Source organism: Delphinapterus leucas, chromosome 10 (genome assembly GCF_059928025.1).
Source record: "Delphinapterus leucas isolate spDelLeu-1000000601 "Yukka" chromosome 10, BTC_Dleu_Yukka2, whole genome shotgun sequence".
Lineage (NCBI taxonomy): Eukaryota > Metazoa > Chordata > Mammalia > Artiodactyla > Monodontidae > Delphinapterus > Delphinapterus leucas.
The window spans coordinates 85,463,220-85,477,890 of NC_143138.1; the positions used below are offsets into that span (position 1 = coordinate 85,463,220).

General features: G+C 43.7%; 1 protein-coding gene across 12 annotated transcripts in view; it reads right to left on the reverse strand.

Moving 5' to 3' along the window:
* FOXP1 (forkhead box P1) overlaps positions 1-14,671 on the reverse strand; it is a 502,532-nt gene that overhangs the window by 85,666 nt on the left and 402,195 nt on the right. For 11 of the 12 annotated variants that reach the window (XM_089918160.1, XM_089918159.1, XM_022572557.2 and 8 more), the window contains 3 exons: positions 11,211-11,348; positions 10,070-10,156; positions 4,502-4,655 (listed from right to left, as the gene is read on the reverse strand). In XM_089918160.1, the coding sequence (XP_089774286.1) occupies positions 4,502-4,655; positions 10,070-10,156; positions 11,211-11,348 (379 nt within the window). The remainder of the gene's footprint in view (positions 1-4,501; positions 4,656-10,069; positions 10,157-11,210; positions 11,349-14,671) is intronic. The other variant, XM_030762349.2, reaches the window with a different exon arrangement.

Consider the following 14,671-nt stretch of genomic DNA (forward strand, 5'->3'; position numbering starts at 1 on the left):
TCAAGGCGTATTCTAGTGCGTACACACAGAGAAGAAAAATATTCTGAATGGCAACCGACAAAAACAACCACCTAGGAGGACAACCTGGAAGAAATCATAGCCCCTGGACATCACAAGGCAATGCCGCGTTAGAACTGGACGCCTGGATCACAGTTCATTGTTTCAATCAACTGGAACCCAGCTATCCTAGAAAGCCTGCCATTTTCTAACTATACAGCAGTAACCGAAACAGGCATGTTTCTGACCAAACCTAAGGTACTGAATTTAAAAAGAAGGCTGTGCGCATTACATTCATTTGAAACACATAATAAAAAATGCCAAGGTCTAAATTTAATTTATTTTTGTCATTTAGAATACAATGGATAGATAATCATCTCAACGTGATCAGCCAAACATCTTTACTTTGCTAAACTGTTAAAGATTTTAATTATGCTAGCATTGGAGAGCGCTGGTCTAACGAGGCGATGGACTCCAGAGAATCCGAGTGGTTAAGAACTGTGAAATGAGTCTGATAGGATTTTTTTATATTCACCGTGGATCGTTTGCATATCAAAGAGGAGTAAATTATTGCACAGCAGACCAATAACCTTCCCCGCCTTTCTGAGAGGAGCGTTAACAAAAACAGTTGGTCTCTCCTAACGGTTCTCCACGAAAATGTTCAAACGCCCGAGTCTCTGCAATTAATAAATATTACAAAGGAGGCTTCAAATGATACATTAAGTGGTCAGATATTCTTCGAACGCATCCTCGACAGCCAAGTCGGGTTTCTTCTTCCTTCATAAGAATCAAATGCCAATTATATTTTGATGGATTTTGTCCCAAATGAGCGTTTAGTTATTAGGCATATTCAATTATGACTTGTCCCCTGAAATTAAACCTCGGAGGCAAATTAAACAAAGGGAAAGGTCACCACACAATCCCGCGTCCGGGTCTGCCGCATCTGGGCTATTATTTTCCAACACCTTGCGAGGTGACATGTGGGGTGTGTCTGTAGCTAACAGGCCACCGCTGATGTCTGCACACCAATTACCTGCGAAGATGGCTGACCCTCCGACCACTATTTATTCAACTGAAACAATAGTGAATAGGCTTGTCTGTGGATGGTGGCACAGTGATATAAAGCCACACAAGTCAACACCCAGTTTTATTTTCTGGGGAGTAAATATGCATGAAAAGAACAAGCCACCTATTTCTCAACTCAGACTAATTGATTTCTGGGTCAGGTGCATGGGAGGTCGGAAGAAGGAAGAACACACCACGGTTTCTAAGAACCGTGTTAACACTTTCCCCTCGACAGAAGCAGAACTTGGAAGGTGTTTCAAGAGTAAGCTGTTTATCCAGCAAATAAAGACAAAGAGAAATGCCCTGTTACACTTGTAATGCCCACCGAGTACATTAATGCTACTCTCCTCTCCTTCTAGTCCAATAAGGCTAGCAAATCAGTTCCCTCGCCCAGAAGGAGAAACGGTAAATAAAACAGGAACTCACTGACTGACAACGAGGCATCCTTCTGGGTCAAATTTCAATGTGATAATAACGGTGAAGAACATTGTCATCAGACTCACAAAAAGGCAGTCAAATTGGTCTCCTCCATCAATGTTACACCTTGTTAGTGATGTTAAACTGTTAGTTCAATGAATACTATCTACCAAACGATGCTGTTATTTGACAGCCGAGATCTCATGATAGAATTGTGACAGATAAAAGGTAAGCTAGTCACTCATCAGACTAAATGGACATCAAATGTCCAGAAAGCATGCACTTCTTCCAAAAAAATGGTAGATAGGAATAACAGTACCAAGTTAAACAAATCCATTAACAGGTACATCAGCAGGCATGGAATTTTCTCCCAGCTATAGTTTACATTTTAAAGAATTAAAAAGTCAGAATGATACTGAAAGTCTATTTCTTTATGGGATTACAGGTGCTGAGGAAGATGAGATGATTAAAGACACCAAGGGAAAAACAGACACACGCTAATAATGTAAAACAGAGAGAAGGTCCTACAACAGCCCTAAAAACATCCAAAGAAAAGTCCTTCCGTTTCATAACCTAAAACCTCTGGGTGTGTGTGGGGGGGGGGCGGGGGGGGAAGAGGCTTCAAGATATTACTCTCTGTTTCTTCATATACTTTGATATTTACATGCATGTTTAAGGCAACTTAGCCAAGACCGTACAGGTATGTAAAAGAACCATGATGATTATATCCTGAAGTGGGGCATTACCAGCATTTTTAACACATAAACCCTGTGCCTTGCTGCATTTCTTTTTCCAGGACAACTGGCCCCTTTATTATAAAGGAAAATGCAGACACAGGTTTAAAAAATGTATGTTGCGGGGACAGCTGACAGATTACCGTTCACGGAACTCAATTTTACAACCCCAGGTATCACTGGCTCCAAGACAGAGCTGATCAACCTTTTTTTGTCCTTGTACCTCCAGAGCCAGGTGACCACGTTCAAGCAAGCAGAAAGTTGATTTAAACCTCATAATGACATCAGTTTTAAGCCATCATCTCTCTGATAAAAAGAAAAACCTGTGTTGTAGTCCAACATGACTGAATTCTCCAGCCACTTTGGGCGAGGGTTTAGAGGAGACAAAACCAACCTCCTGATTCCAAGAGAGATGGCAATGACACTGGTGGTTCACTTCACTGGGAGAAATATCTATATTTGCGTTTATGCATCCCGGGCGCACACAAAGGCACCACCTTAGGCTGTAAATATGCGTCGTCTTAATGTCACGGGGGCTAAGAGTTAGAGCAGGCTGCTAAGCGTATCAATCAATGCCATGACTAGTAAATTACCAACCGGTGTCTCTGATATGTTACTGCAGAGATTACACTTCATGCATCACCACATTCATTTCTTTCACATTACACATGAGCTTGTCTTGTTGTCACTGCCCAATTGCCCTCTTTTGGACAGCTTAACTGATGTACTATAACAATGAACCTTAGTGCAGAAACTTAATAGTATGGGAGCAGTGGGAAAAGATGAGAGAGGTGGACGCCGAGTCCAATGGGTGTGTCAGCCCAGCCGGTGATGTTGCCAACAATAAACCCAAAGACGTAATTAATGCACGTTATAACATTTCGCAAGCACAAAAATGCATTAGCCCGTGTGTGCTTCCCCCACCCCCACCCCACCCGGCACTGCTCAGTTACCAAATCTTCTATTTTGACAGCAACGGAGATGCTGATTATATATCGCGTGGATGAGCAGTAATGGCAGAAGGGGGAGGGGAGGCAAGAGGGAAGTTAAAGGAGGAAAAAGCCCTGGTCTCAACACTAAAAACATAAACAAAACCCAAAGAACCCCAGGAGGGACAGAAGTTGGGTGTGGCTGACTCACTTCGAGAATCAAGATTCCACGCACACAAGCCTCACCGGCTCCGCTTGACACCAAAAGTTACTGAACACGTGGCCACGCCTTCAGCACCATGAGGGGAGAAAGACGTTCCATATTCTGAACCTTTTCATAATGAAACTGAATCCAAGATACCAAAGGCTTTAGCTACCAGCCTTGAGAGGCACATATACACATACATCCGAGTCTACCATGGGCCTTGAGGAGGTAAATGAAATCTACCACACCCCGTACGGGATGGAGGAATTGTATTTCAAAACACGGCATGACTCTTCTTTCCTTCCTGCCTTTCCTTCTTGCTGGTTCTGAATAATCCATTTGTGTATCACATTACACACATGAAAGTTAGAGTTGCTTAAACCCAGAGGATGTCCTATAAACAGCTAGAGTACTCATTTCTTTCTGACGTCCAACACCCATTGGAAGAACACGTCAGTGGCTCTTCCAAAGAAATTTTTAAATCCATGAAATCTTGTTTCCTTTTCAAAGGGCTCCAGTTTTCGAAAGAGAGCTGGAGCTGGACAGGCTGCCTGTTCTGACGGGTACAGAACCAACTGGCTCAAAAACCAACAGTCAGGTGAATACAAAAAGAAAGAAAAGGGAGAACCCAACAGAAAACAACCTTGGCTTTTGTAACAGCAAGAGATGAATCATCGTCGTTTACAGAAAAAGAAACCTGAGTTTCTCCCTAGATATTAAAAAGTGGCATTTCTAAAGCATTACTACGATTTAACACAGAGCAAGTTACAGGATGTACAACACATCTTAAAATGACTAACAGAAGCCTTCAAGAAAATGCATCTGTGATTCCAAACTGAAAACGCGAGAAGATCTGATTAAAATGCTCCCTCAGTCACAGCAGCACTGCCTTCTCTTACTCTAAAAACGTGCAGCATTCTGATCCTGCTAAGCCTCCAGATCACCCTAGGTCTTCCTTTTGGCACCGACGAGCACTCTGGCTTCTGGAAACGTCCATCACTGTTACCTGATCCGGCTTTGCCTCTGAGTGTGTATCGGCGTGTTTTAAACGGACAATCTCCTTCACGATGAGCTGGAAGAAGACGACCCCACCCTCTCCTCCGCCCCAGAGTCTCCAGAGAGCAGCGCCTTCTGTAACCATCATCGACGCTTACCTTGAGCAAGGGGTTGGAGGGGAAGGGCAGGCTGCCCCGGCTGGATCGTTAGAAGGCCTTGGCGCTGCAAAGACAGAAGGTGTTGCTGCTGTAGCTGCTGCATCTGTAAAAGTTGCTGCTGGAAAGCCAACTGCTGGGTAGCCACCTGCTGTTGCTGGAAGAAATCAGAAAGAAAAAAAAAAAAAAAATGAGATGGCCACTGCTGGGGGAAGGTGAAACGTATGGGCATTTCCAAACACACTGTCGCCAGCCAGGACTGAGAGCGCTCACTAAAGTTTCGCGGAGGGCTCGGGGTCAAGGCTGCTTTCAAAGGGACAGAACACATCACCTCCGAAGAGAAGCGAGGGGCTGGGTGTGGGCCCTTTCTGCTGCCGGCTCCCGTAGGAAAATAATTTGACAATCAAGGCAGCTTTTCCTATGGTCTGAAAGGCCTGAGTTCTTCTAGCCAAGGTGTAGACTTCTAGACTCTGAAATTTCTTAGTAGACACAGGAGCAGCAGGCAGGCTATATACCACTCCAGGTCTGGAGGGATTTGAACCCCGAACCTCCGAGGTGTGAAGGGACAAGTTGCCTCCATCCCGCCTGCACGGGGAGAAGCTTTTAACTACTCTGTTTATCACTTCTGACATAAATAAATGAGAAAAAATCAGACCTTTGAAGAAGAAAAACTTCATCTAATATTGTTAATTAGCCATGACAAACGATGAAATAACATTGTAAATCTTTCATAGAAACAGCCACTAGATTTTAATTACACACATTCATAATTTAGCAAACAACATCGTACTCGGCTGTGAGTGTTTAATATGAAGGACACTTTAAGCTTCAGATGCCTTCGCTTGGCTTGAGTTTCAGAAACCCCGAGGTCTGCTTCCCCGCCCGCTTTGTTCTTGCAAAGAAGGGGCTTTGCGAAATGATAAATATCTTTCTGTTGATCGGACAATGACAGGAGGAAAACTTTTGTTGTGTAAAACATCAATACATCATTCCTGTGTTTAGCAGGTCTCGCTCCAGCCAAAAAAATTAATGTAGATTTCCTCAGTAATTATCTGAGTGATAGAAAGATAATACAGTGCAGTATTACAATAAATAGAAGGAAATTATCTAATATCCTTAATCTGCTAGGAATCAAATCGAGGTGGAGGTCTTAGCCACATTATGGCTAACAATTATGAAAGGGAAATTAACCCTTCTCTGGGAAGGGAGTTCTGGGGGCAGGAAAAAAAAGAAAAGAAAGAAAAAGGTTCTTTAAGAAAAGAACAAGATACGTTCTCCCAATTCTGAGTATTATTCAAAACATCAGACACGTTCACAACCAAGAGGACAATACAACTCTTTCACAGAGCTTCTCATAACTACACTTTACAAACAACTGCATTCACTTAACCTAGCGCATGACCTTGATCTGGTACATCCATAAAACGGTATATGTATCAAGACCTTCTGATGTAAAGTTCAAAGGAGGAGAAAAATGGTGGTTTCCTTTTGGGCTCCATGTAGTTTATTTTACAGTAAAAACCATCATTCTCATATTAGCAAGCAATTTCAGACTTACTACCATGCCACTGAGAAAGTTAATTGCGTTTCACTCCAAAACACAAATTCTATACCACTGACAACAAAAATTTAAGTAAATTTAAATGAAAAGCCAGTGTTTTCATTTGAAGAACAGCATGCATAAAGTGACCCAATTGTTTTCACCCCTTCCCAAGTTCTCACATTAATGTAAGAGCCAATGATAGTTATATTCATGTCAAAGTGATTTTTTCACTTCTTCAACAGATATTAACTCACGGCGTTTAAAAAAATGGGTGAGGGAAGGAAGAGAAGAAAAATAACATTGATACAACAAAAGATCAGGGAGTTAGCTCTTGTTGAAGTAGAAAATCATGGGGCAGGGAGGGTGCTGGACTTTGGGGAGAGTGTTTCCCATCTTACTGTAAATGAAATGTTTAGAAATTGTGTATTTATATAAAATGACTGATGGCTGTTCTGTTGTCTCTGTGGCCATCCCTAGGAAAAGCTCATGAGAGCTGTCCGCGTTTGAAAAGTCAGGATATAAAAGTATACAAGGCCCATTGTCCAAAGAAAGAATTTAAAAGCAACACTGGTTGCCAAACTGTGCTCCCCACCCAGTTACCAAACACAGGATACGAGCCCGTTTGTTTACTTCTCACAATTGAATGCATACAAAAAAGGTCTCCGTGCAGTCCCCTGGACAGGTCAGTAGTCGGTGTTAAAATGCTAAAATGCCCTGATAAACCTTGCATTTCGAATCCCCTCCCTGGCGCTGCAGTCAAAGGTCTGTTTTCCTTTCTTCGCTCCTGCCTACTGCCTAACATAAACTGTCATAACTGCCCAGGACAAACGGCCCTTTTAAAACAATCAACTTAGCCTACCTCACCCACACAGGATGGGATCTTTTTTTGTGGCTCGACTTAAAATCAATTCTGCCTTCTCTTTTCCACACCCGTCCCGTCAAAGAGTCGTGAGCCGTCACCTAAATCCCAGCTGTACTGGGGCTACAGAGCACCCATCTCCCAAGGAAGGTCTTAGGTCTAAACTCAACGTGGGGCCTGACTTTCTCAAGGAAACATCTCAAGGCAACTTGAGGGAAAAAAAAAAAAAAAAAAAGAGAGACTAAAGTACGTTGCTCTGGCCCAGGATCAAGTGTCTTACTGCAGAGGCGATCAAAAGAGGGGAAAGGGTGGGGGAGGGGGAGGGCTGCCGATTCAAAAATTATGAGCCACTAATGACTGGGGATTCAGTAAATTAATATACTTGTTCCATCTGTCAACATCCGAGTTCAAACCTCGTTAAAATCCTGACCACCAGTCCACATCATGAAATTGCTACCATGTGACTCTACTGCATGGTAGCACACAAGGCCCACCACCTGCATGGTAATTTCAGGAGGCTCCCCGCTTACCTTCGGGAAACAGGGCTCTCCTCATCATTGTTACAACAGGTCTCGGCCACGTCCAGTGGCACTGTGAACACACCGCTAGGATCCAAGGAGACATGCCCGCGGGTCTGGGTCTACCCACCCTTCAGGATGTGAAGGCAACGTCATCTCTGCCTTTCGAAAGGGATGGCAAAGGGTGACCACGACAAACGCAGTGTCCTGGAGATGCCAAATGCTACTACAGTGTAACCACCTTCCCCTGGGTTCAGATACAAAGTATTCCCCTTTCTCCCGGCAACTCCCTTCCCAAATTCTGACACCACCATCGTCTTTGAGCGCCCGAGATGCCCCCTTTCTGACAGCAGCAATTTGGGAGAGTTAACTTTTATCCTTCCTTCTGCTGTGTAACTTTCGGCTTCATATTTCTTTATGTGCCCTCTGAGCTCATCTGAACTTTCATGTTCTCCCAGCATGCAGACGTGCATTCCAAACTATGTCTAACAGACCAAATAAGAGGTTAATAAGAAGTGGCAACAGAAAGGAAAAACACAATCCCTGGTAACTGATAAGAATGACAGTGCGGCCCTTTTTTGTTTGTCTTCAAATATAGAGTTAAAGATCTTTAAAAAACTAAATTTTGATGCCTTTGAAAAGAAAGAAGCACAAAATAACAACAGGGGGTTATTGCCTGTGAGCCACAGGGGAGAAACTCCATAATTCTTATTCTCCCTTTTGAAGGCTGTTAGAAATCTGATTCAAAAAAGCAACAGCAGAAGGGGAAACCTCTTGAGGCTGTAACCATTTCCTGTGATCATGCATAATGTGCTTCAAAAGTGGGTTTTTACCAATTCTGTTGATCAATTGCACCTCCTTCATATCCCTTCTTTTTTCTGCTGTGTTTACATCTGATGTGACTCAGTGACGAGCACTGTCTGAGACTGTGAAACAGGCCTGTCATGTTGATTTATGGGCGCATCAAACCACAACTTGTCCAAACTGAAGCTCGCAGTTCATTAATTAGAGAGTTGTGACTTTGAAGTCAGCTTTCAGACTGTGGTTTTTAACATTTGGCTTAATTTATATGCTCTTGAATGTGGATCTCTAAGGAAAAAACTGAAATTCCCTTCTTGTCTTTGAACTTCTTTTGACCGCACAATAATCATTTCTTTGTCCAGAGTGATGCCTGCAATCCCAGAGTCATTAACGCGCATTGAACTGCCACTGATGAGTAAGCCCTACTGAATTAGAAAAACAGCCAGCAAAACAAAGCTGAGAGCCTTCTGCACAGTGATATCTCACAATTACATGCCTTCCCTCCCTGTGCCATTTCCATTTTAATTACTGTTAGTCCTTTAGATTTACATTTTAGACACTTTTTAATCTGTTCCCTTTTTTATTATAGCAGCACCGGGTAGCGCGCCACCGTACTTAAGGTTGTGTCAGCAGTTTCATTAAAACGCCTCCTCCCCTTCACCCCCAAACTGCCCCTACTCTGCAGGGGTTTCCACCCAGGCTGCTAAACAGGACTCCAGGATGAAAACTTGGCAGGGCACGGAAAATGTACCCAATTTGTGCAGAGGGAGGAGACGGCAAAGTGAGAACGGCTGGCTCATTCCCAGGATGTAAAACGAGCGCTTCCCGGCACCTGAGCTCAGCATCCGGGCTCCTGCGAGGGACAGGGGTGGGGTGGGGGGTGGGGTCACCTGGTGGGACTCCCTGTAAACTAAAGCAAGTGGCTGCCTCCTCTGGGTCAGCACAGAAGCTGTTCAGCGGGATTCGGACCTGTTTATCAAACTCTGAATTGTCGTTCCAAGGAGAACACTCAAATGGAAAGAATTTCAGTCCACCGTGAAAACACGAGGAGATAAGTTACAGCGGATAACTTTGGAATGGGCAGAAAGATGTCACGATAATGCATACATGCCCAGAGATACTCCCCCATCTGACTGAGCCTCAGCGACATGGAACTGCGTAGAAGGTGGGACAGAAACCCTCCCTGGGAAGGCCTTCCCTTTTATGGAGTGAATACTGTCACCTAACTGGGTGGTGGGCACATGTGATCACTACGGGCACTTACAAAGTACCGTGTGCGTAGAAGCTATTGCGATACGCGAGTTCTTCTCGGGAAAACACAAAACAGTCCAAGCCTGCCTTTAGCAGTTACGACCCGTGCAACTTGCAGGAAGAAGTTCAACCGAGATCGGGGTGTTTTGAATCTCGCTCTGACTTTTGGGGTAAGAGATTCTTCTTCCAAAGGCAAAGGCCATCACCACATACTCAAGCTCTCTGAGCTGGGAGCGGGGGGGGGGAACCAAGTGTGCGACCAAGTATAATTTCACTGAGTGCACCTCACCTCTCCCAGGTAGATCCTGGACCTCAGTGGTACCAGTTTGCAAAAGCAGCCCTAAAGTTTCTGCCACGATCCCTCTTCCCAGTGCCCACATGAGGTACACCTGGGGTGGTGTTATAAAATATGTGGCAGCCGGCAAATGGAACCCAGGAAAGTCTGAAAGAAAACAGGACAGTAACTCTCGGTCTGAAGGCTGAGAACCGATACAGTCGGCTCAGTTGTGCCATCATTTAAAAGATGAATGACAGTTTAATAGCCACGAGACAGTCCTCTGGGATCTGCGGTTTGAAAGTAAAATATGTATTGTCGGTACCTCTTTAGGCTGTTTCCCAGCATGTTGTTGTAAAAGTTGAAGCTGCAACTGTTCCTGTTGTTTTTTATAAAACTCTTGAAGCTGCTGCTACAAAGGAAAGAGAGGACGGTAAGTAACAGAGGGTAGCGCCAAGCCACTGTCCCTTTCGGTGCCATATACACGCTGCGATTTGAAAAATGGCACCCTTTTATCTGTAATGGCCTGACCTTTAGTTTGAAACCCGACAATAAATTTCAGCGCACGCTGACTCTTCTTGGCATTATTGTTTGAAAAGTAATCTCCAAAATGAACTGATGAGAAACATACCATTTTCTACACAAACTAATTAACAGAAGGCAAGGGATGACCTTTGATTGTACAACAAAGCCAGAGCGCCCTTGCGGAGGGAGTCTGGTGCATCTCTACTGCAAATCGCGTCCATGCTTGCTAAGTGATAGGCTTGGGCGGTGTTGGGGACCTGTGTTCAGTGTCTACGTCAACTGCGTGGGTAGCATCCTCTGCGTCCTGTCCCCACGGCCTCACCCCAGCAGCTCCCATTCCTATGGTCCCGAGTCTCCCCTATTTGGTTCAGGCGTCCATCAAGTCCGACGATGAGGCCCCCATGGCACAATGGCACCGGAAGTTCGCTTCAGCGTCGGCCAACACGAAAGAGGTAAAATCAACTCTACACCTGACAACTAACCAACTCCAAGATGCTTCTTGATGTTTAAAAGAAAAATTCTGTAAGCTTCTGAGTGGAGATGGGGACTTCAAGAGCTGTCACTTTTAAACCTGCTCCTGACGTGCTCCCTGTTTTGCTTTGATTCACACCATTTAGAAGCCTCTGGCTTTCCAAATAAAAGAGCGCAAAGCCCCCTAAGCCTAAAAGATCTTATTTCTACCAAGTCCAATTACAGCCTTAATCTCAGTCCATTGGGTACTCTCCAGGCCCAAACCCTCGTGGCTTTGGCAGGGTCCCTCTCTTTCAGGGATGCTAATGCAACTGATCACCCAGGGACCGATGTTGCGTCCTGCCCCACCCTCCCTGCTCTGCTTACGCTTCTTCGACGGGCAAAGGAGCTGCTCAGGTGAGGGGAATCCTGAGAGGAGGGACGGGCCCCAAGGGGCCACGGGATGCTGGGGGAGGAGGAAGGACCATTACCTGCTGAAGCATGAGGGCCTGCTGCTGCTGGAGGAGAACCTGGAGCTGCTGAGGGCTCAGCACTTGTTGCTGGAGGATCTGCTGCATTTGCTGGGGAGTGATAACTTGAGGTGTCATCATAGCCACTGACACGGGAACCTAGAACGTTAACGAAGGATAAATAGGAAGCCAGGAAATTGCACGCCCGCAGCACTCAGCCTTCCAGGTCCAGGGACTGACCGGCATCAGCCTGCTTCCAGGACTGGCCAATTTCCCAAGTGCAGGGCATCTATCCAGAGGGGATGCAGCCACAAACCCTGTTTAATCTATCAGGCACATTGATTTTAAATAAAGAAAAATAAAAGAAAACCCTGTAGCCGCTGACAAGTGCTCCCGATGGTCTGGTAAACGAACAAGGAGTAAAGGCTTAATAAATGCTACCTGGAGTGAGGTTAGTATGATCTCAGTTTCTTAATAAGAATGAGTCTTTGGTCATAGTGAGATGTAGCATGTTAACGCCAATGTGAATTTTGTTTTAGGGAAGAAGGCAAACAGGAACCAGTACTTTCCCGGCTGGAGCTAATACGATCCCCTTCCTCTGTGGACAGTGGTTTTAAGAACAATCAATGAACGCTGAGTCTTGTGGACAGCTGAACCTTGAATGCACCTTCCGAACTTCAACACAGACCCTTCCTCTGATGCCTTTTAGCCTTCCTTATTCACCCAGCACACAGATGTCTCAATTCTTTCATATTATGTGCGATACCATTAAAAGCTGCTTTCCATGACATTTCAGTGACAAACAGCTACAGTGATGAACTTGATAGCATTTCATATTTGCAACTGTTAACACGTTTCTGCACGGGCATCTCTGCAAGGAACCTGCACGCTGTATCTGAAAGGATGATGTCTTGTTCAGATAAAACACTGACATTAAAATGACAGGCTGTCTTGGCCAAGGTTACACAAATTGTATTCAAGCGGATACCTAATGACAATGCTATGAATTCTGCAAGCTTTCTAGAATGTAATTTAGCTATTCAAAATAATCACTGCACTTGTGTTTAATTTGCAGACTACACGAGAACCATTTTGTCAGGCCCCGTAATACAAGAAGACTATTTCATGAAAAATTAACCCCCCCACACACACACCAAATAAAAAGATAAGGAAAGGGGAAAAAAAAAAAAAAACAATGAAAGAAAAGACAAAACCTGTATGTCTTCTAACAGTAATATTTAACCACCTTACTTTTCTTTGGTTTCTAATCAAACATGTGACAGCAAGAAGCAAGAAGCAGTAAAGGATATACTTTGTTAAAAAGGATCTGCTGTCATCTCATGTATTACAATAAAAGGTAATAACATGTTTTGCACTTTGCCTGTGTGCCACTTAAAAAAAAAAAAAAAACCCCAGCAGACAATAGCTGATTAGAAGATAAAAGAATTTAAAAATCTTTCAGGGGAGCAGTAAGCAAAAGGGAGGAATGCAGTATTAATTTTATGTAACATAATGTCTTAATATGCAGTTTATCTTGACTTTTTCACATGATTTGTCCTGTCATTTGCATAGCGAGCTCTCATTCCTAATTTCACAGTCATTATGCACTGATGTCCCGATTTCTCAGCATCACTAATTTTGATGAGCTAAAAAAGGTTCCTGAAGGTCAGATTCACGTACAGTGAACAGCCTCCACCGTTGTTGCGGGCATGTTTTGTGGGGGGGGGATGTTTATGCACAAGTTTCACATTGTTTGGAAAACACTAGCTGGAACATTTGAAAATTTTCATTAACCCTAGTCTGGAAGGTCATCAATGAATTCTTCCTATTGCAGTGGCCTTTTAAGCACAGATGTAGACACACTGTAATGTTAGACAGATGGGCATGTCTGAATATTTTTATATGCAAACAGGGACAGGTGTGTGTGAGTGGATAAAGTATCCTTTTAAAAAGATGCTCCGCAGCACGAAACATCACCAATGATTACAACAGTGAACCTGCATTTAATCTAGGACAAACACCAAGAAGACATGATCAAAACACCTAACCACCTAGAAATTCATTCCAATTAGTCGACTCTGTCTTCATACAGCAGGAACTTTTTGAAGTTTTCAATCTCTATTGGGTGCCAATCTCTATCTTTTGAGCTGCGAAAGCCAACGTATCACAATAGAAGTTTACTTTTCCTTGAGAGTTGCATCATCACACAGGGAGGTTTGATTAAGCAAACAAAAGAACCATGTTTAAGGTTTCTTTTTTCCCCTGCGTTTCTTGGATGATGTACAATATAAATATTCTTGAGCCAAATTTCTGATGGTGATGAACAGGAAAACAGACAGGAACAGGGTGGTGTTAAGATCTAAGCTGGTGATGAACGTGAAATTAACAGTGTTACAACAGAAACCATCATAGGAACAATCTCTTGCTCATAATGTTTAAAAGGACTATGGAGAGCCTGTGCAAGAGAAGGGCACCAGAGAACTTCTGGGGCTGATGGAAATGCCATCTATCTTGGTTGGGGTGGTGGTCACAGAGGGTGGATACAATTGCCAAAATTCTTCCGACTGTATACTTAAAACAAATGCATTTTATATAGGTAAATTATGCTTCAATAAAACAGATCTGAAAAGTTTTAAAAAAGGACTTACATACACAGCTAATTTTTAAACCCTCATATACAGTCAACAGTTTAAATCTCCTTTTCCCGGAGTTACTTAGTCAATTTTTGTCATCATGTTACAGAACAGTAAAACGAACTTGAGTCTCCTCTCCTTTTTCCCTTTGGACATCTCAACGGAGGTGGTGACAAGCAATCAGATGCTTAAAGCAGCAGCAGGCACAGCCAAAGGAGGGAAAGGGGCGAGAAGCCTGAGTAATCCTCCAGCCTGGTGACCGGTCTCTGAATAATCAGAAGTGGGCTATTACATCCCGATGGCCTTAACTTTGCTTTTCCTATCTGAAACCACATTTTCACACAAGTTCGCTCTGAGCTTCCAAAGTGGGCTCGAGCTTCATTTATAAACATAATAAAACTAAGATCTTCCCAAAGTTCCTCCTCCAACGTGTCATGAAAATCAGTTAAGGAAAGCTTTCACAAACATAGCCAAATGAACCAGAAACCATTGTGGGGTGGGAAAAGGAAAAATAAAACATTAAAAAAAAATCTGAGCACAGTGTGAGGCTTTAAATAGTTAAGAATTATAGCCCACATGTCCACTGCCTTAGCTCTCGACGTCTAACTTTTACATGTAGCTAGTCCCTACTAATACTGGGAATCAAAGGGCATGCAGTACCAGCGAGAGGCTATTATAGCCCACACTTTATTGCCCATTACCACTGAGGTCATTAGCGGCAAGAGTGACTGTACTGGTCTTAACCTATTGATCGCTGTAACTACTATCATTTAATCCTGTGTTGAATGTCTGGAAAGCAGCTACAGGCACACAAGAGAGAGTGCTTCAGCATTGAGAAATGTGGCCAAG